Source organism: Wyeomyia smithii, chromosome 2 (assembly GCF_029784165.1).
Source record: "Wyeomyia smithii strain HCP4-BCI-WySm-NY-G18 chromosome 2, ASM2978416v1, whole genome shotgun sequence".
Taxonomy (NCBI): Eukaryota; Metazoa; Arthropoda; class Insecta; order Diptera; family Culicidae; genus Wyeomyia; species Wyeomyia smithii.
This window is the reverse complement of record NC_073695.1, coordinates 206,655,832-206,675,963: the sequence shown is the minus strand read 5'-3', so window position 1 is coordinate 206,675,963 and position 20,132 is coordinate 206,655,832. Positions and strand designations below refer to the sequence as shown.

At 39.3% G+C, this 20,132-nt stretch overlaps 2 protein-coding genes across 3 annotated transcripts; one reads left to right on the top strand and one right to left on the bottom strand.

Moving 5' to 3' along the window:
* Nucleotides 1-3,124: 3,124 nt before the first annotated feature.
* LOC129724194 (uncharacterized) lies at nt 3,125-4,137 on the top strand. The gene is made up of 2 exons (XM_055678884.1): nt 3,125-3,370; nt 3,433-4,137. Exons 1-2 carry the CDS (start codon nt 3,154-3,156, stop codon nt 3,825-3,827), a joined length of 612 nt encoding a protein of 203 aa, XP_055534859.1. The 5' UTR covers nt 3,125-3,153; the 3' UTR covers nt 3,828-4,137.
* LOC129724193 (gelsolin, cytoplasmic-like) lies at nt 4,121-19,878 on the bottom strand. Of its 2 annotated transcripts, none has more exons than XM_055678881.1 (7): nt 19,563-19,878; nt 7,139-7,213; nt 6,593-7,079; nt 6,312-6,526; nt 5,133-6,248; nt 4,836-5,072; nt 4,121-4,305 (listed from the first exon to the last, which is right to left on the bottom strand). In XM_055678881.1, exons 1-7 carry the CDS (start codon nt 19,620-19,622, stop codon nt 4,243-4,245), a joined length of 2,253 nt encoding a protein of 750 aa, XP_055534856.1. In that variant the 5' UTR covers nt 19,623-19,878; the 3' UTR covers nt 4,121-4,242. The 2 variants fall into 2 exon arrangements, with proteins under 2 accessions (XP_055534856.1, XP_055534857.1); XM_055678882.1 differs by having other exon boundaries at nt 5,133-6,245.
* Nucleotides 19,879-20,132: the final 254 nt, after the last annotated feature.

Sequence of the window (20,132 nt, the reverse complement as noted above, 5' to 3'; positions counted from 1 at the left end):
GGGGCGGTTCGCCCCGGGTGTCACCCTCCAGGGAGTGACACCCATGAGGAAAATTTTCATACGTGCACCTTCAACAGGGTGATATCCGTGAGTTTAAATATCAATTAGGTAGGTGGAGGTCGTGGTGAAACCCTCAAAAATTATATAAATTTGCTCCTAAGAGTATATTCTCAACCAATTTTTGAAATTGGGTGGATTTAGTGCAATTGAAAACGAATGTGCTAACTTTCACAATTTTTGATAACAAAATGATTTCGCTGGTGGGGGTGACACCCAAGTTTACCGCCCCGGGTGTCACCCGGTCACGCTACGCCACTGGCTAGAGCCTTCGTAAAATATAGGCCAGGGAAAGGATAGCCCCTCTCCTTAAACCGTAATAACCTCACAAAATTAAATAGGGTATCGAACGTCTTCGTCAGTGGTTTTCTTCGGCAGTTTTTCTGCAGCAATCTTATGCAAAAGGGGGCCGAAGAAAACCACTGACGAAGATGTTCGATACCCTATATATTTGTAACTGCAAAATCGCAACGTTAAAAGACGGCAAAAAATCCGCACTAAAATTCCCACCCCTTGAAAAAGTGATCCAAAAAAGATTATACCACTTCAACAACTTCACGAAAACTTGGTAGCCGGTATGGAGATAGGAGAGTGAAAGAGAGGACAAGAGAGAGAGAGATAGAAAGAGAGAGAGAGATAGAAAGAGAGAGAGAGATAGAAAGAGAGAGATAAAAAGGGAGATAAAAAGAGAGATAACAAGAGAGAGATAGAGATAGAAAGAGAGATAGAAAGAGAGAGAGAGAGATAGAAATAGAGAGAGATGAAAAGAGAGAGAGGGAGATAGAAAGAGAAAGATAAAAAGAGAGAAAAATAGAAAGAGAGAGAAATAGAAAGAGAGAGAGAGATATAAAGAGAGAGAGAGAGATATAGAGAGAGAGAGAGAGAGAGAGAGAGAGAGAGAGAGAGAGAGAGAGAGAGAGAGAGAGAGAGAGAGTGGGAGAGAGAGAGGGGGGGAGCGGGAGAGAGAGAGAGAGGGGGGGAGAGAGAGAGAGAGAAAGGGAGAGAGAGAGAGAAAGGGAGAGAGAGAGAGAGAAAGGGAGAGAGAGAGAAAGAGAAAGAAAGAGAGAGAAAGAAAGAGAGAGAGAGAGTGAGAGAGAGAGAGAGTGAGTGAGAGAGAGAGTGAGTGAGAGAGAGAAAGAGAGAGAGAGAGAGAGAGAGAGAGAGAGAGAGAGAGAGAGAGAGAGAGAGAGAGAGAGAGAGAGAGAGAGAGAGATAGAAACAGAGCTCTGGGTGATTTTTGGTTTTTTATTACGTCCTGTCCTAGGTTTAGAGTCGCCTAATATATTGCAAATACGTTTTTCAAAAAAACAAAAAAATCACTCGCGTAACACACCTGGTCCACCGGGATCTCGTCATTGAAAACAAACTTTCCAAATTGGTCTAAAAGATCACTTTACGTTCGTTCTGTTCGGCATAAAACATACAGTTTACATAGAAGTCCAGGGATATGAGGGGTCATCCACATACCACGTGAACAGCTTTGGGGGGTGGTTCGTGTGTAATGTCCGCGGTCCATACAAAATTTTTAGAATTTATATGGGCAGTTGTCCACGGGGGTGGTTCGGTCAAAATCGTTTAAAATCTGTCCACGTGGAATGTGGATGACCCCTAAGGTCCGGGGAGTTGGGAGGTCACAAATCGAGGAAATCAGTCGAATTCTCCCGGCACCCTGCTTGGAAGATATTCGCCTACTGGAGGACGTGATCCTCCCCGTAGAGGTTCCGAAGTGTCAGGGCCAAAATCTTCTCCAGAACAGCGGCTTTATAGCACACGGCGTTGATTTTCACATTTTTCTTGATAAACGCCAGTGGGAACTTTGCCCTAATACCAAAATTGGTCGCTCGCCTCGTCTTCTGTAATAGGCCCCATATATTTGAGGCTAAAGCTGACACCAATACCAATACACAGAATGCACATGGTGGTGCACACCTACACAACGATGAAAGGTTGTATTCGAACTAATTGAACACGCTGTATAGGTTTGGTTGAAATTGCGCCAATTGATGTGGTTTTCGCGACATTAAACGTTTGTGTGTATAGCTTCGTTTAATTTTAAAATGAAAATATACTCAACTGAGGAAAGTTGAAGTCACTAGCCTTTTTTTAAAAATAAAATCATGTCAATGCTTACCTCCATCTATTTTTTTAGACAGAAATATTTTATCGCAAATTTCAAGCTTTCAAATATTTTAAAGCCACAACAGATATTCAAAAAAGGAAAAATATGATATTTGCCTGCTACACTGCTATGCTAGCACTTTGCTTAGGTTAACGCAATTTTCGTCTATTGATAATCGAAAATTTTTAAAATGTTTGTGAAGGTGATCAGGAATAATCGTTTTTAAACAGCTGTGAAATCGAAATTGAGAAAAGTTCATATTACGGAATAATCTTGATTACTTTTCGCTCTGAGGATTCCGCAGTTTTGGACCAATTCGGCTGAAAGATTTGTGATGATTTCCAAAGTTTTTAGCACTTCATTTAGCCCTCAGTGAATGTATAAGTGCGTCAAAAGTCCGCAGAGTAATTGCTCACCGGGTTCGTCGCTTCTAATTTCGCTTACGGGAAAACTCATTTAAATCTCTGTAGAAGTTATCTATGCTAGGGGCCTTAAAATTTGCAGGAATGGTTGAAATGTTATAATCTTCCGTTTGTTCCAGTTTGTGCTCTAGGGCAACCTTGTTGCGCTGTGTTTCACCTCTGTTTATCAGTGTTATGTTTGGAAGAACTTTTGATTCAGTACTTAGTGTGTACAATACTAGTAAATTTTCAGTACTGCTTACTAAAGACACGTGAAGCTACTCTTATCCACCGATCTTGACATGGTTACACATTTGTCACATAGGCTAAGCTGCTGTACAGAGCAGGAAGTAGTTAGCGCAGTTTGCTTTCATGCAAAAGTCGCATCAGCATAGTCAGAAGCACCTCTTGAGTAAAATAAGTAATTATTTTCTCAATTGTCTATTGTGAAAATGATTATCTGCATCTCGTTTCTGGTATCAAATTGCGATCACAAAAATCGTATATAAAACCCATTGAAAGAAGTTTTTTCGAGCTTAGTCGCGAACTAGAAGTTCAAACTTGTCGGCATTTAAAATGACCAAGAAAGCACTCGTAGCTTTTGCTATTTTAATAGTTCAATTTGGCTTTTGCTTAGGAACGCCATGCAATGGAACAACCAGTTCAGTTCGTGCTAAACGGAATCCTCCATCCCGTTGCTGCAATGACGGATTCGAAGATTCGGTCAATCATGAGAAGGTTGTAGCAGTGAGGCGTCAGTGTGCGGAGGAAATGGGAATCACGGAAATGTCGGGTAAAAATCGTTGAAGTACTAATTTTCTTTTTTGTACGAGTATTTTTAAAATAATTCATTAGAGGAAGAACTGCTAAAAAATCGAGAAACTCTTGTCTGCTTGATTGAATGCATCACCAAAAAGCACGCCTTGGCTGACGAAAACGGCGATGTGTTGCATGAAGATTTGGCAAAAGCTTTGAAGGAGCATTTCAGTGTTGCCGAATGGAAGACTCCCCTTCTGGATGAGTTTATTCACGAGTGTTTTGAGTATGCGGAAGCGGAGCACGAGAAGCACTCGGAAGAGGGTGGCAAGTGCAATCCGGAGGGTTTCCATTTTGGCTACTGTCTGTGGCGTCACTTTACCCTCGCATGCCCCGAGGAGATGCAAGACGATTCGGAGAGGTGCGAGTCGATTCGGGGTAAGCTCAAAAGCGACGAAAGCGTTAGCGTGTGGAATGCCGATATTGATGAATAGAAGTGTGGAGCTTTTTCAGTGGTAGCTTTCCTGCTACGGAGTAGCAAGCGACTTTATTCTGCGAATGCTCGCATAGACTTGGTAAAGATTTTATATTATACTTAAATAATTGTGTAAACTGTATTCTTTACTTACGGCTAAAAAAGTTTCCCTGAACCTGCCTTTTTCTTGTTTGATACTTCATCAGCAAAAATCACCCCTAATTCTTTTTTTAAAGCATATTTTGATATTAAAGTCGAAAACTGCTTCTTCAGTTTTGTTGCTAGAACTGTCATCATTTGAAGGAAAAAATATTGTTTCGCCATTGAGATGTTTTACTTAAAACATTTGTATATTAGTAGTCATAAAACGATCCGAAAATACTTGCATCAAATATGGTGAATTAAGTTTGCGCGACAAGATTCGTTTGTTCGTATTATAAACGTGGTTCATTTAGGTCCATTATCTTCTGTCTAATAGTCTCGTACGATGACTGCGACTGTGGACAAATATAATATTTTCATTATCAACGATTGTGTGGAATTTTCTTAAACTGGACTGGCCGTTCGCAGTTTGTCAGGTGAAAATATTTCGCCACACGTTCACACCACACCCATGCGATAGTCAGCAATACTACAGCAATATCCAAGAAGAACAGAGAAGGATAGAGCTCTCAATCTACTTATTGTTAATAGCAGCAAAAGAAATATTATACTTGTTAGAATAGTGTAAAATATGTCCCATAAAATATGCAAAATGCTATTTACAGAGAATCAACATGCACAACATGCACAAACTTGTTTAAGTTTAATAAGTTAGGTAAGTAAGCGTTTTGCATTTCACGGGCTGTGAAGCTTTTATCATAGCTATAATTTGGGCCAACCATGCAGTTTGTACAATTTAAAGACCTCAGTGTTATGACTAGCATTGGCAGTCGCGTTCGGGATTTGTTGCGACATCATGAAATCTACATAGTTAAACACAGATAAAACTCTCACTACAACACACTCAAGCTAGTTAGCGACTGACCTCCCAGTGACTATCGTCCCACGAGGGGAACAGACGTTTGAAGCTACGTGGTTCGTCACCCTGCTTCAGGATCACAATCGGTACCGTATCCTCGTTACGCTCGGATGGATCCGTACGGATGTACTGCTTGGCCATGTCAATCGATTTAGCCCTCTCTTCGTCGGTAGCTCCGTTGCCAATCCAGACATAGATTTCGTCGCCGCCATCAAGAACCATAACGTCATCCACGTTGAGATCCTGTGAGAAAAAAATATGAGCGATTAGTGGTGAGTTATGAAATTCACTATTCTAACATACATCCTGTTCAAAGTGAGGCACTTCTTCCACGCGTAGACGCTTGTTGAACAGAATTCGGCAGTGGAACAGACGTGGATTTAAGAATGGTGCACCAGCTGGATCCAGTTCATGGTCGTAATCCGCTTTGCCGCCCAGAGCATCCCAGAATGCGTCTGGCTCAGAGCCTTCGTTTATGATTTCTGGTACCGCATCCGGAGAGACGATTTTTACAATGTTTGCTGCCATCTCCTTCTCGAGATTGGAAGCTCCTACTCCGTGCCAGATATAAGTAGCGGATGGAGTTTCAAGAATGAATACATCGTCCGAGGCAAGAGAGCTTGCTGTTTCCGGGAGCTGTTCAGCCCGAATGTCTTCGGAGCAAGTTCCTCTGATTCGGAACAAACGAGTTCCGTCCACATCGTAGCTATCGTGGTCGTGGATATTTCGGAAACCTGATGCATGCCCTCCAGTGAAATTGATTAGTTTACCCTTGAAGATCTTCAAGAAATGCCGAGGTTCGTTTCCTTGAGTCACACGCACCTGAACCGCTTTGCCGTTCAACTCGTTATCAAGGCGAACAGCATGCAGAGCAGCGGACGCTTTCTCATCGGTGCTGGACTCTTTGCCTTGCCAGAAGTAAATGATGAATCCATGACCTCCTCTCTTATTACGATACTCGTATTTAATAACGTACGAATCACCGCCAAAGAACATTCCATAAGCTTGCGGATCCGCGGGAACCAATTCGAAGTTCTCAACACGCCAAATTTCTGCCTCTCCTTGACCATTGTCTGGCATGAATCCCAGAGCCCGGCCACCGTTCTTTTTGAACATATGAAGAATCTCCGGATCAAACTCTTTTTCCTCCCCAGCTTCCGAGCTGTCGTCGTCCATTGCCGCTTTAATGAGATGACTGTGGACAACACCTTTATCCTTCCAACTGGCAAAGTACTGTTTGAAATCAGTTCTCTCTCCATTCTCAATAACCCGATGTACCTGGGTGTGAACCGGATAACCTTTACTAGAAATAAACTCCTGAGCTTTGATCATAGACTGTGCTCTTTCTTGTGAAGTTGCGCCTTTACCGACCCATACAAATATTCCCGATGATCCAGTGTCCAGTATGAAGCAATCCTGCTGAAAAAATTCGATTAGTTTCCGGTTAGTTGAGACGAGTTATGGTGGTTAGTGTTAACTTACATCTGAATCTAACATGCTTTGTTTCAGAGGTCGCTCACCAACCGGAATAATTTCGAGGCTACCGCCAGCATCGGAGACCCTGTACAAGGTTATGGCCGTCGTCAGATTTTCCTCATAAGTATCATCGCTTTCTGATTCGTCCGCAACCTCGTCTGGAGATCCTTCGCCAAGAACATCGAAAAATTCCTGCTGGTCTCCTGCGCTTGCGAATTCATCTAGAGTTGAGGAAATAAAAGTTAGCAGGAAGCATTTCTCACCTAACAAATTAGCACCCAGCATACCAAGTATATAGACGTTAGCCCGACCGGCATGGTCTTGATCACGGATCTGACTGGCAGCGCTAATAGCTTTTATCTTTTCCACCCGTTTGGACCTTGGTCCCACATAGACGTAAATTGCGTTGCCCGCATCCAAAATGAAGCAGTCGCCTTTGTTCATGGACGCGATTCCGAGCGCGACCTGGCGCACACGGACGTTCTTGGAACCTTTCACGTGGAACAGCCGTTTTTCGCCCGCTGCATTGGTTTCCACCTCGTTGAAACCACTTTTGACACCTCCCTCGGCATAGCGAACCCCTCCCGGGAAGTAGCTGAGAAACAGACTGGATTCGTGATCTTGAACCTCGCGGTGCTGCACCGGTGCCCCGTTGTGTCTGTCGTCTAGCTGTACGCTGAGGATAGCGGCGGATCCTGCCTCGTCTTGGCTAGTTTCTAGGCCGAGCCAGAAGTGGACATCCCACGAGAAGATGCCATTTTTTGTTTGCTTCGTCTGTAGAAGATGAACGGGTTAAAAGTTGCTCGGTCGTTTTGCTGTGAATCTGCGCTTACATTCAGAACGATGTAGGAATCTCCGGTGTAGAATTTCCCGTACGTTTTCTTTGGCACTGGAACTGGTTCAAAGTTCTGAAAATAGAACACAAGTTGACATTACTCATGCTGGTTTCTGGTTTTCCGTTCCGCACATGTGTTACTCATTAGATGCGGCTTTGAGAGTCGAAGTGAGGCTTCGAGAGTGAAGGGGGAACGAACAACTAACTGCTACGTCACGCTAGTGGATGTAGGTAAATAATTAAAACGACCTGCGCAGCACAGAAAAGATGATAAGGAATTCCCCGGCTAGTGGCCAAATGGCAAAGCACGACGACGCCGTCAACGATTCACCGCGACACGGAAGATTTGCGTAATCTACCGGTGAATGAGTTTTTGTGTGCGTTTGTTTCACCTTTCAAGGCCATTAGGGGTGAATTGAATTATAGTTTCGCGCAGCTGGGCGGGAGGGGATTCTCGGTTTTTTGTGAGATTCTGTTTTATTGGCATTAAGAAGCTGCTGACAATCTTTTGGAATCCAAGCGGTGGGAGCCGGATTTTTATATCTTCGATTATTTTAATGCAATGGGTTTAGTACGTGGAACCCTAAGGAGATATTTCTATTAAGTGTTCATTATTTTATTTATATTTTTTTTTTTCAATCAACGTTTATTTGACACGGCACAATACAAGTTAATGTTTTACGGAGCCAATTATATCTAGTATTTTACTTCATAAAGTATCTTAAAAACTAAAGACAACTTTTTTATCCTCGCTGCCGACTACGAGTTGAAATTAAATCTAAGATTAAAACTAAAATTAAACGCGTTTTAAAACTGGTGATTTGTTGTTGGGGCGTCATGATGTTCTTCAAACAGCCAAAAACAATGAGCAGCTTATTTGTTATGTTCTGCTAAACCAAGACACGAACTGGAAAATGGACTTTCTCGGGTCTCTAGTTGCTGGTATCGTGCGGGGTCTAGTTGCTGGTTCTGGATCGGGGGTCCAAACGTGTACTTGCGGTTAAGTTGGATGTAGACGGAAAGGAGTGGGGCTAGACTGGTGCATGGATGGATTTCAGGAAAATGTATATGGAGGACATGTAGGGAAGGTCAAGGCTCGCCAAGGCATCACGAACAGGAACAGCCGGCTGTCTACCCTCGGCCTGCAGGGAAGCTATTAATTTAGACCTGGCGCCACGGTGTTCAGGGCAAGACCAAACCACATGCTCTATGTCGTGATAACCTTCACCACAGGCATGGCAAAAAAATTTTGATTGCGATTGTTTTGGCATTTTCTTGAATCTAATTAGTACTCGGTCTTGTTAGATATGCATATTTGCATTTTGTAAAAAATTCTAGCTATGAATGCATGAAACTTTGCCAGTTTTTCATACTCAGTAGGTATCTTCGCTTCGTTATTCAAGAAGTAAGTGGTAATCAACGCAAAATACCGTGTCTCCGCGTATGCGTCGGTAAGAGGGAATAGAGCGGTCGCGCATAACTTTCCGGGGTAAACGTGTTTTCGGCCCAGGTGAGCTTTGCTCAACTATGGATTTTCGATGTTTTGTGACTTCCGAGGTGTACCAAACCATTTATTCGCAGACTGTCCATCCGTAGATTCTATTCCAGCACGCAGTGATTCGGAGTAGGTTCCGTTCGTTCGATAAATATCGTAAATAATTAATCGCGACAAAACATCGTAATTAATCGCCACCAAATATCGCAATTATTTGCAATTAATATCAGGATTATACGCGACTCGTCTGTCAACGCACACATCCTTTTTTTTCTTTTTCTTTCTTTTTTCGTTCGTTTCAAACAGCAATGGCCAAGCAAATAGGCCGTTTTTGAAGTTCTCTTGCTGACCGCTTGCAGTATGTGTTGAGGGCCTATATATTTACTTTTTTCTTTTTTTTTTTTTTTTCAGGGGGGGATTTGTTAGTAGCTTAAGTATTTATGATAAATATTAGTAAATAATGAGTATGTGTGTCCACACAAATGGTGACTTCTCAACACTGTTAGAAATTTGTAATTTTAATTGTTAGTTTTGTTTGCTTTCGCAATTAGGACTTATCATTCGTAGGGATTTAAACCTACTTGTCAGAAAAGGGGAAGTAAACTTACAACTAACTTAATTGCTAACTTATTGGCTATAAAGAGAGCTTATCGTAGCAATTGAGGATTGCATCGATTTTTGTCGAAAATTGATAATAATTCTATTTGACATAGTTTCTAATGGTTCAACACCAGTAAGTCTATGTAATTCGAGTGTACCAAACCAAGGAGGAAGCTTCAAAATCATTTTCAGAATTTTATTCTGAATCCTTTGGAGCGTTTTCTTCCTTGTTGAACAGCAACTTGACCAGATCGGTACAGCATAAAGCATTGCTGGTCTAAAAATTTGTTTGTAAATCAAAAGTTTGTTCTTTAAACAAAGTTTAGAATTCCTGTTAATGAGAGGATATAAACATCTCGTATATTTGATGCACTTGGCTTGTATACTCTCAATGTGCTCTTTGAAAATAAGTTTTTTATCATAAATTAGTCCCAAGTACTTAACCTTGTCGGACCAACTTAAAATAACCCCATTCATCTTGACAACGTGATTATTGTTTGGCTTGAGGAAAGAAGCCCTAGGCTTATGCGGAAAAATTATCATTTGAGTTTTAGAAGCATTGGGAGAGATTTTCCACTTTTGCAAGTAGGAAGAAAAAATATCTAAACTTTTCTGCAATCGACTGCATATGACACGAAGGCTTTTTCCTTTTACGGAAATGCTTGTGTCATCGCAGAACAATGACTTTGTGCATCCTGGAGGCAAATCAGGAAGATCTGAAGTGAATATGTTGTACAGGACTGGACCCAAAACTGAACCTTGAGGCAAAATCTATCAGATTTTGAATTCTGATAGACAACCTGCAGAGTTCGATCAGTAAGATAATTTTTTAAAATTTTGATTAGGAAAATTGGAAAATTAAAAGTTTGCAATTTCGCAATCAAACCTTTATGCCAAACACTGTCGAATGCTTTTTCTATGTTCAAAAGAGCAGCTCCAGTGGAATAACCTTCAGATTTGTTAGCTCGTATCATATTAGTAACTCTGAGCAATTGATGAGTTGTGGGATGCCCATGGCGAAATCCAAACTGTTCATTTGCAAAAATTGAATTTTCGTTGATGTGTGACATCATTCTGTTACGAATAACTCTCTCAAACAGTTTACTTATTGAAGAAAGCAAACTGATTGGTCGATAACTTGAAACTTCAGCTGGGTTCTTATCCGGTTTTAAAATGGGAGTAATTTTTGCATTTTTCCATAATTTGGGAAAATATGCAATTTTGAAGCAGCAATTGAAAATTTTCACTAAAAAATCCATTGTGCTCTCAGGGAGATGTTTGATTAGTATATTAAAGATTCCATCGTCACCAGGTGCTTTCATATTTTTGAAATTTTTAATAATTGATTTAATCTCATTCAAGTTAGTTTCAATTATTTCTGCAGGTAAAAAATTCTGGGAAGAAATTAAATCAAATTGACGTGTGACTTCATTTTCAATTGGACTCACAAAATTCAAATTTGAGTTATGAACACTCTCAAACTGCTGAGCAAGTCTTTGAGCCTTTTGTTCATTGGATACAAGAAAACGTTCACCATCTTTTAAAACTGGAATAGGCTTTGAAGGTTTCTTAAGAATCTTCGACAGCTTCCAAAATGGTTTTGAATATGGTTTCAATTTTTCAACTTTAGTCTCAAAATTTTGATTTCTCAGAAGAGTAAATCTATGTTTAATCTCTTTCTGTAAATCTTTATAAATAGTTTTAAAAACAGGGTCACGAGAACGTTGATATTGACGTCTGCGGACATTTTTCAAACGAATTAGAAGTTGAAGATTTTCGTCAATTATTGGTGAATCAAATTTCACTTGAGCCTTTGGAACAGAATAATTCCTGGCATCAACAATTGCACATTTTAATGCTTCCAAAGCGGAATCAATATTCACTTCGTTTTGCAAATCAAGCTCATTATTGAAATTTCTCTCAATATAATTTTTGTATCTTTCCCAATTAGCTTTGTTATAATTAAAAACAGAGCTCATAGGGTTTAAAACTGATTCATGTGATAAAGAAAAAGTTATTGGAAGATGGTCAGAATCAAAGTCAGCATGTGTGATCAAATCACTACATACATGACTTTGATCTGTCAGCACCAAATCAATTGTTGAAGGGTTTCTTACAGAAGAAAAGCATGTAGGACTATTCGGAGACAAAATAGAATAGTATCCTGAAGAACAGTCATTGAATAAAATTTTGCCATTGGAATTACTTTGAGAATTATTCCATGAACGATGTTTAGCGTTAAAATCGCCGATTATGAAAAATTTCGAACGATTTCTGGTGAGTTTTTGTAAATCACCTTTAAAATAATTTTTGAGCTCGCGTTTGCATTGAAATGGTAAATATGCTGCGGCAATAAATAAAATCCCAAGTTCAGTTTGAACTTCAATTCCCAAAGTTTCAATAACTTTCGTCTCAAGATGGGGAAGAGCACGATGTTTGATTCGGCGATGAATAACAATTGCAACTCCACCGCCGGAACCCTGAATCCTATCATATCTATAAACCACGTAATTGGGATCATATTTTAATTTTATGTTAGGTTTCAAAAATGTTTCAGTAATAATTGCAATATGCACATTATTTACTGTTAAAAAATTAAAAAGCTCATTCTCATTGGCCTTCAATGAGCGAGCATTCCAATTTAATATTTTAATTGTTTTATTTAAAATCATTGCTAAATTTTAAATTAGAAACAATTTTAATAGTAAAATTTGTGCCTATTTGAATGGCTTCAAACATTGATTTTGCCTGCAACATGGCGTTCATAAGATCGAACATTGCCTTTTGCAAAAAAGAAAGTTTACCTGCCGTAATAGGCCCCAGGCAGTTGACATTAGAAAAAATATTTTCGGCAGCAATATTAGCTGGAGTGATAGGTGTACAATTATTTTCTAGCCTGTTTTGCTTACCCATATTAACGGTCATTTTCGAACTACCAACACTAGGCGGTATAATGTTCGAACTACCTGTAACCTGTGCATAAGTTAAACGGGTATGCAAAGGAGTAGGTAAACTATGCGTCACTGGTACGCTTGGAAAATTTTGTTTTGAAGTTGGTTTTAATTGAGAAATTGAATTTTGTTTACCTTGCCTTGCCTTAACAATTGCTAAACGGACTGGGCATTGATAAAAATTTGACATATGGTTGCCGTTACAATTCGCACAGCGAAAATTTTTACTCTCTTTCACAGGACATGTGTCCTTTTTGTGAGAAGAGTCTCCACAATTAAGACATTTTTGGTCCATGTTACAGAATTTGGAACCATGGCCATAACGTTGGCAAGTACGGCATTGGGTGATATGCTTTTCACCTCCGCCATACTTCCTATAAATTTCCCACTTTACACGCACATTATACAAAGCATGTGCTTTTTCAAAAAATTTTAAGTTGTTAACCTCATTGCGGTTAAAATGAATTAAATAATTAACAAGGGAAATTCCAGTTCTCTGACTGTTTTCGCCTCGTGATTTTTGTTTCATTAGAATTACTTGGGTAGGGGCTATGCCAAGTAATTCTGTTAAAGTAAGTTTGATCTCATCAACGGTTTGATCGTTGGTGAGACCTTTCAAGACAACCTTGAACGGCTTGGTGTTCTTGGTGTCATATGTAAAAAATTTGTACATCTTGTCAGTTAAATACTGAACAAGACGATCACGACCCTTTACTGAGTCGGCTAATAAGCGGCATTCACCTCTACGGCCAATTTGATGGGTAACTTTAACGTCAGAAACAAACGTTGAAAGTTCCTTTTTGAATATATTAAATTCAGAAGAAATAGTTACCACAATAGGTGGAACTTTCTCCTTTTTTAAAGATTTTATATTTTGTATAGTTTCATTATTGGTAACTTCCATTTCACCAGCTTCTTGCTCAGGCAAAATATCAAAAGGATTGTCACTACAGACACTCGATGTGTCAGAAAGAGATGCCTCTCTTTTCCTCCCCGCAGCGATGCGAGGTGTCTTTTTCCGTCCAGCCATTTCAGGTGATACGAAAAAAGTTAAAACAAATGTTAAATTCAAAAGTAGGTAGTCTTGAGAAAGACTGATGGGAAATAACTTTCAGGTAATCTTTAAAAGACACACTGACAAAACACAAAGTTTGAAGCTATAGGCAGTCAAAGACCAGTCCACAAGCAACCGAAAAAACGTCTGATCTGTAGGACAGTTCAAGACGCACTGACCCTTTATGATCTTTATGAGCCGTTCGCCCTACTGTCCCCTTTTTGGATCAATCCTAGCGACCAGTTCAGTATGGAATCCTTTCTATACAAATTTTTTACACAGAATGGAAATGGTTCAGAAAATATCATCAGCTATGATGTTCGCTCTCTCCTATGGCGCGGTTCACTGAACCTATCTATAGTGTGAAAACCGATGCCGACGAAAACGAACCGGTTCGTGTCATATACTGCCGCTTTAATGAATTCCGCGAGTTGTTTTGATTTAAATATGCCGATCCACACGTTTTGTCAGTAAATTACCCTGTTGACAAAATAAAAAAAAAGTCAAAGTCAAATCTCAAAAGCTTAAACCGGAAAAAAATGAAAGACTATAGCTATTCAACCATTCCTATGAACTTAGGATAGCAAAATAACCAATGTTTTTGAGAAATAAAGCTTGCTTTGTTACACCACAGAAACAAACTCAAAAACCTAATAGCTCCCCATAGTTGATAAACTGCTGTGAAAGTTTGCAACTTGGCTTTTGGCACGAATTTATTTCGCCATTGTCTAGTCAAAATTGGCTGCGAAAAACCTAGTGCCATGTTTATTTCACTAGTATTTTTTTTTTTTTTATTCTCGCTTATTTTCCGTCGGTCTAGTTCCGCCACTGTTGGCCAATCACCGACGCCCAGGGAGGCGACTCCACACCCAGGACCCTGACTCACGACCCGTTTTATTAACGGACCGGCGCCAACGGCTTTACTTCCTCATGCGATGGAAGGCGTGATCCCAGAGATTTTTCGCCTCAGAAAATCTCCCGGTGTCGGCTAGGATTGAATCTAGACCAGTTGGGTTGGTTGTGAGTGGATCACGCCACCTCACAACCATCGACACCTATGTCGGCGGTGGGATTCGAACCCAGGCGTCGAGCGTGGTTGGCGGAGACGTTACCAACCACACTAGGCCCCCGCTTCACTAGTATTTATTGACTTCGAATTTTCGCTGCTTCTAGTTATTACCAAAACGAGTCAACTTTTTTGAGAGTTCGCATAGTAATTGCTCGCCGGGTTCGTTGCTTCAACGTTATGTTAACGAGAAAATTTATTTAAGTCTCTGGAAAAATGTGCTAGGGCACCAAACTACACAGACATGGCTAAAAACCTATAATCTTTTATGTTTGCTTTTCTCCTAGAAAGGTATAGAAATCACTTGCAAAACCGAAGATATAAAAGTGCTCCAAAGGGTCGAATGGCATATATCACTCGACTCAGCTCGACGAGGTGAGCATTTTCTGTATGTGTGTGTGTGTATGTGCAGATTTTTATTCTCACTCACTTTTCTCAGAGATGGCTGGACCGATTTTCATGAAATTAATTGCAAATGGAAGATTTTGTTGTCCAATAAGACCCTATTAACTTTTATTGTAATCGGATTTTTAGTTTAGAGGTTATGTATCAAAATGTAAAAATCATGAAACATCATTATCTCTAAAACCACATAACCGATTTGAACAAAATTGGTTTCAAATGAACGGGCTATCTGAAAAATCCTTTACTTTTGAATTTTATAAAGATTGAACTTGTGGTTTAAAAGTTATAAAAAGAAACGTGTTTTTAGGACTGTTTAATCTCACTCATGTTTCTCTGAGATGGCTGGACCGATTCTCATAAAATCAGTTTCAAATAGAAGGTCTAGTTGCCCCATAAAACCCTATTGATTTGTTTTGCAATCAGATCATTACTTTGCCTGTTATGTTTAAAAATGTGAAATCCAGCTATGAAAAGGAACATATTCCGAAGACTACTTGGACTCACTCACTTTTCTCAGAGATGGCTGACCCGACTTCCACCAAATTAGTGTCAAATAATAAGTCTAGCTGCCTCATAACACCCTATTGAATTTTACTGTAATCGGACTGTAATTTCGTCTGTGATGTACCGAAATGTGAAAATCACGAAACTTCATTATCTCTAAAACTATACAACCGATTTGATCAATATTATTATCAGATGAGCGGGCTAGTTAAGAGTTAACTGATGAATTATGATTGAACACGTGGTTTCAAAAAATTTTAGCTGCCCTGTACGTTCCTATTTCATTTGATTATAATCGAAGTTAAGCAACCGTTATGTATTAAATTATTTATAAAACAACGAAAGTCTATTATCTCAAAGATTACAAGACTTATTTGAACATAACTAGTGTCATACGAACGAGTCATCTCTCAAACTTACAAATAACAAACTTCATAACAAACAAACTTCATACCATTGAAAACTACACCTGCTTCGATCGATATAGAGGCCTCATCATAATTTAAATGTGGTATCATACTATTTGAACGTTCCAAATTCATTGATTCTTTGCGTGTTTAAAATCTGCAAATGCACAACGAATCGGCCATAGGATATGTTCAAAGAAAAATAACGAATGGTTTAAAATTATTGGTTCTATCGAAATGACAACATCCTCTACTTTTGGCTTCTGTACATCGTTTTAATTCTGAATATATTCATATTGGGTGGTATTCGGTCATTTTCTGCAGATTTTCTGGGATCAATCTAACACCGGAAATACCCATATTGGGAGGTATTTAGTTATTTTGGTTGTTTTCCAGAAACTAAAAGTGGTCCTCTTTACACTAGTAAGTAAGAGCAATAAGTGTTGTTGTCTGGTCCCGTTTACGTGTCCGTTCTATCAGTGTTGTATGGTCGTCTTTAAGTTCAAAATGGTGTCCAGGGTCAATGTTTGGTTTCTATGCATCATCTCGATTATGTAAATATTGAGTATTATTCGGTTATTTTCGACTGTTTCCTAGAAGTTGCCATTTAGCAATTTAAAATGACGCCTGAGGTCAATTGTTATCTCCTTGCATCATTCTGGTTTCAGAGATACTCATATTGAATAGTATTTGTTTATTCTAGGCTGTTTTTCACAAACCGGTAGTCGCCATCTTGGATTTCAAAATGGTATTTAGGATAATTTCTGGCCTCTGAGCGTCATTCGGGTTGAAGAAACACCCATATTGGGTGTTATTCGATTATTTTCGGCTGTTTCCCAGAAACCTGAAGTCGCCAACCTAGAATCCAAAATGGGGTCTGTGGTCGATTTCAGCTGCTGTGTATCATTCTAGATCCGGAGGGAGATACTCATGTTAGACGGAAATCGGCCATTTTTGGCTGTTTTCCAGAAACCAGAAGTTGCCATCCTGCAATTCATAATGGTGTCTGAGGTCAATTTTTAGCTTCTTGCAACATTCTAGCTCCGGAGATGCTCATATTGGGTGGTATTTGGTCACTTTGAGCTGTTTTTCAGAAACCGAAAGTTGTCATTTTGGACTTTGAAATTGCCTGTGAAATCAATTTCTGTCATCTGGGTGTAATTCTGGTTCCGAAAACATTCATATTGAATGGTATTTGGTCATTTTCGGCTGTTTGCCAGACACCGGAAGTCTCCATCTTAAAATTCAAGATTGTGTCTGTGATCAATTTTTAGCTTCTGTCCATCTTTAATGGGAATCGTCCATTTCAGGCCGTTTTCCAGAAACCAGAAGTTGCCATTTTACAATTCAAAATGTTATCTGAAGTCGATTTGGGGCTCCAGTGCATCATTACGGTTCCGGAAATACCCATATTGGGTGGTATTTGGTCGTTTGCCGCTGTTTTTCAAAAATCGGAAGTTTTGATTTCATGATTTTGACTCCAGAAATCGGAAGTTTGGATTTCATGATTTTGACTCCATTTTGTATTTCATGATGGCATTTGAAGACAATTTCGATCGATTTTAGCTCCTGTGTATCATTTTAGATCCGGATATTATTATATTGGGTGGAAATAGGCCATTTTTGGCTGTTTCCCTAAAACCGGAAGTCGCCATCTTACAATCCAAAATGTTGCCTGAGGTCGATTATGGAACAAATTTATTACCACTAAAAACATTCACCTGCCAAATATGGTTCCATTTAGTTGGTTAGCTCTCGAGATGTGCAGAAATTTGTGTTTCATTTCCACTTCCAGAAAAAGGCGGGGCGTCCAACTATTATGGAGATATTTGTTCCCCCTCAAAACATCCACATGCCAAATTCGGTTTCATTTGCTTGGTTTGTTCTTGAGTTGTGCTGAAATTTATGTTTCATTTGTATGGGACCCCTCCCTTCCAGGAGTGGGAGGGGTCTCAAACTATCATAGGAACCTTTATCGGCATTAAAAACCCCTACATACAAATTTTCACGTCGATCGTTTCGGTAGTTTTTGAGCCTATATGGATCAGACAGACAGACCGGACTGCATTTTTATATGTATAGATTACAACATCCATGTTTTAGAACCTAAAGAGTGAATATACATTTATTGGATTGAAGCGTTCATGTAAATCTATTTTCACAAATAATAAGATTGAATGAGAAAGGCTGGGTCTGACCGCTAGGTGGATTAATTTAGGTTTTTTTTTCTAGTTTGAGCTTCAAAGCCACACCTGTGTTTACCAGTGTTATAGATGTTACTGAATAACTTGACCATCTTTTTATATTTAATTATTCCTTAGGACTGAATAATAATTTTAATAAATAATAACTAAAGTGGGCTGGTTGGCCTTGCATAATAACACAGTTTACAAGATTTTCATTATATTAACAACACAAAAATTATGTGCGTAAACTGGAATTTAAAACGAAAAAAAAAGTTCACCGCACTCAGACAAAATTGAATATCAAGGAATTTTAAGTCGTAAATCGGTAAGATTATTATCATTAATTTTTTGCATAGCAAAATAACCAATGTTTTAGAGCAATAAAGATATTTTCCCAAATTATTGTTGCTTTGTTACACTACAAAAACAAACTAGAATACCTAATAGCTCCCCATAGTTGATAAACTGCTGTGAAAGTTTGCAACTTGAACCCAATTATTCGGCCTTTGGCACGAATTTATTTCGCCATTGTCTAGCAAGAATTGGCTGCGAAAAAATCTAGTTCCATGTTTATTTCACTATTTTTTATTGACTTCGAATTTTCGCCGCGACGTAACTAATAGCTTTTGATTAAAGTCAGATTTGTTGGTTCCGGGTTCGCATAAATTACTATGGTTATTATAGCTGATAGTTTTAGATACAACTGTCTAGCATAAGATTAAAATTTGACATGACAAGGTGTTTGGGCGATTATATAACGAAAGCAAATGGGGTTTATTTCCCGGAACGTGTATTAGTAGTTTCCAAATTTAATTTTGCCTGCTGCCGTTTTTCGATAACAAAACATATTATTCCATTATCAAACAATCGAGCATTCATCATTCGCCTTATCCGATTGGATTTATCAGGCATGTTTGGAGTACCTCTCCGATCGCGCAGGGGATATTTTTCGTACTTAATCAGTCCATCGCATTTTAGTAGCAGTGCGTTACGATTTTATGACGGTGACGATGGAAATATATAGGAGATTGAAAAAAGCTCTGACACACACATGTCGCCGGCATGGCGTGGCCATCGTCCCTCTTGGGGGATGTGCCATGTCGCTCTGAAAACACTATGTGCCGCAAAAATCGCAGCAGATCGATGGCGGTCTGCAGCAGCGACGAAATATGGTTGTCCTTGAAACTGAAAGAGAACTCGATTGATGCCCCGGGCCAGCAATGTATTTTTGAGAATGTTTGCATTCGTTATTTCGATTAACAGCGTAAACACTAACGAGCAGACCAGAAGGTACGTTTAGTTAGAGGAAAAAATGGTATAAACTAGGTCTCTGGGGCGAATGGATTAGTTCGCGGTGCGCGTTTTGTTCAAATATCCTCTATTGCTTTATATTTTTATATCATTACGCACCTTCTACGAATCTGATTAAGCTAAATATTTGCTTTTCCTATGTCGAATGTAGGTATACTAGATAATTTAACTTAGCCAGATTGCAATGACGTAAAGTAAACAAATTATTCGGTGTCGTGGTTATTTAGTTGATTTGATTTTTTTCACTATGGCAGTGCACTCAATACATTATGGAACGCATTTGACGACTTAAATCACACTTTTCCACACTATTTTTTAAACAACTCGAACAATTTTCAATGCCACATTTTGTAAGCGATAACATTATGGTTCACTTCAGTAGTTGTTACAACATCCAAATCACCACCAAGATGTACTTAACCATACTAGTGGCTTAGGCTCACCTCAATTCTCCACACCTCCAAGCCCTTGCTGGTACCGGCATTTTTGAAAGCAGAATGCATAATTTTTACTGGTGCGGTTTAACGAACACGTGAGCCGTTGATGATAATAAACTAATTATTTTCCCGTCAGCTTGCCCCAACTAAACTGTGCACTCGGCACAAAATTGTACCGTGTTCTTATCTCCGCGGATGGTTCAGTCTGCGTTTCAATTTTCGGTATCTGAACTTCACTACGGTTGGCACTTTAGTTCACAATGGAAGATTGTTGCGATTCACTCGAATACTGATGCGGTACTAAGCCGTCCGGGAACCGTAGACCGGCATTTGTATGAGACCAAATCGTGGCTGTTTCGATTGATGTTATGTACTATTGCAATAAACAGAGAGTCGCTGGATGCGGTTCATTCGCTTCCGAGAGCGAACGCTGATTCTGGAGGTGAGAAAATTCTCAGCGTTGAGATATCAAGCAATAAACTGGTACATAAGGGTTAGTCATTGAATGTTGTGCAGTATCAATGTATTGTCAAGATTTTTTTTGATTCAATTCTTATCTATTAACTACAGGTAATT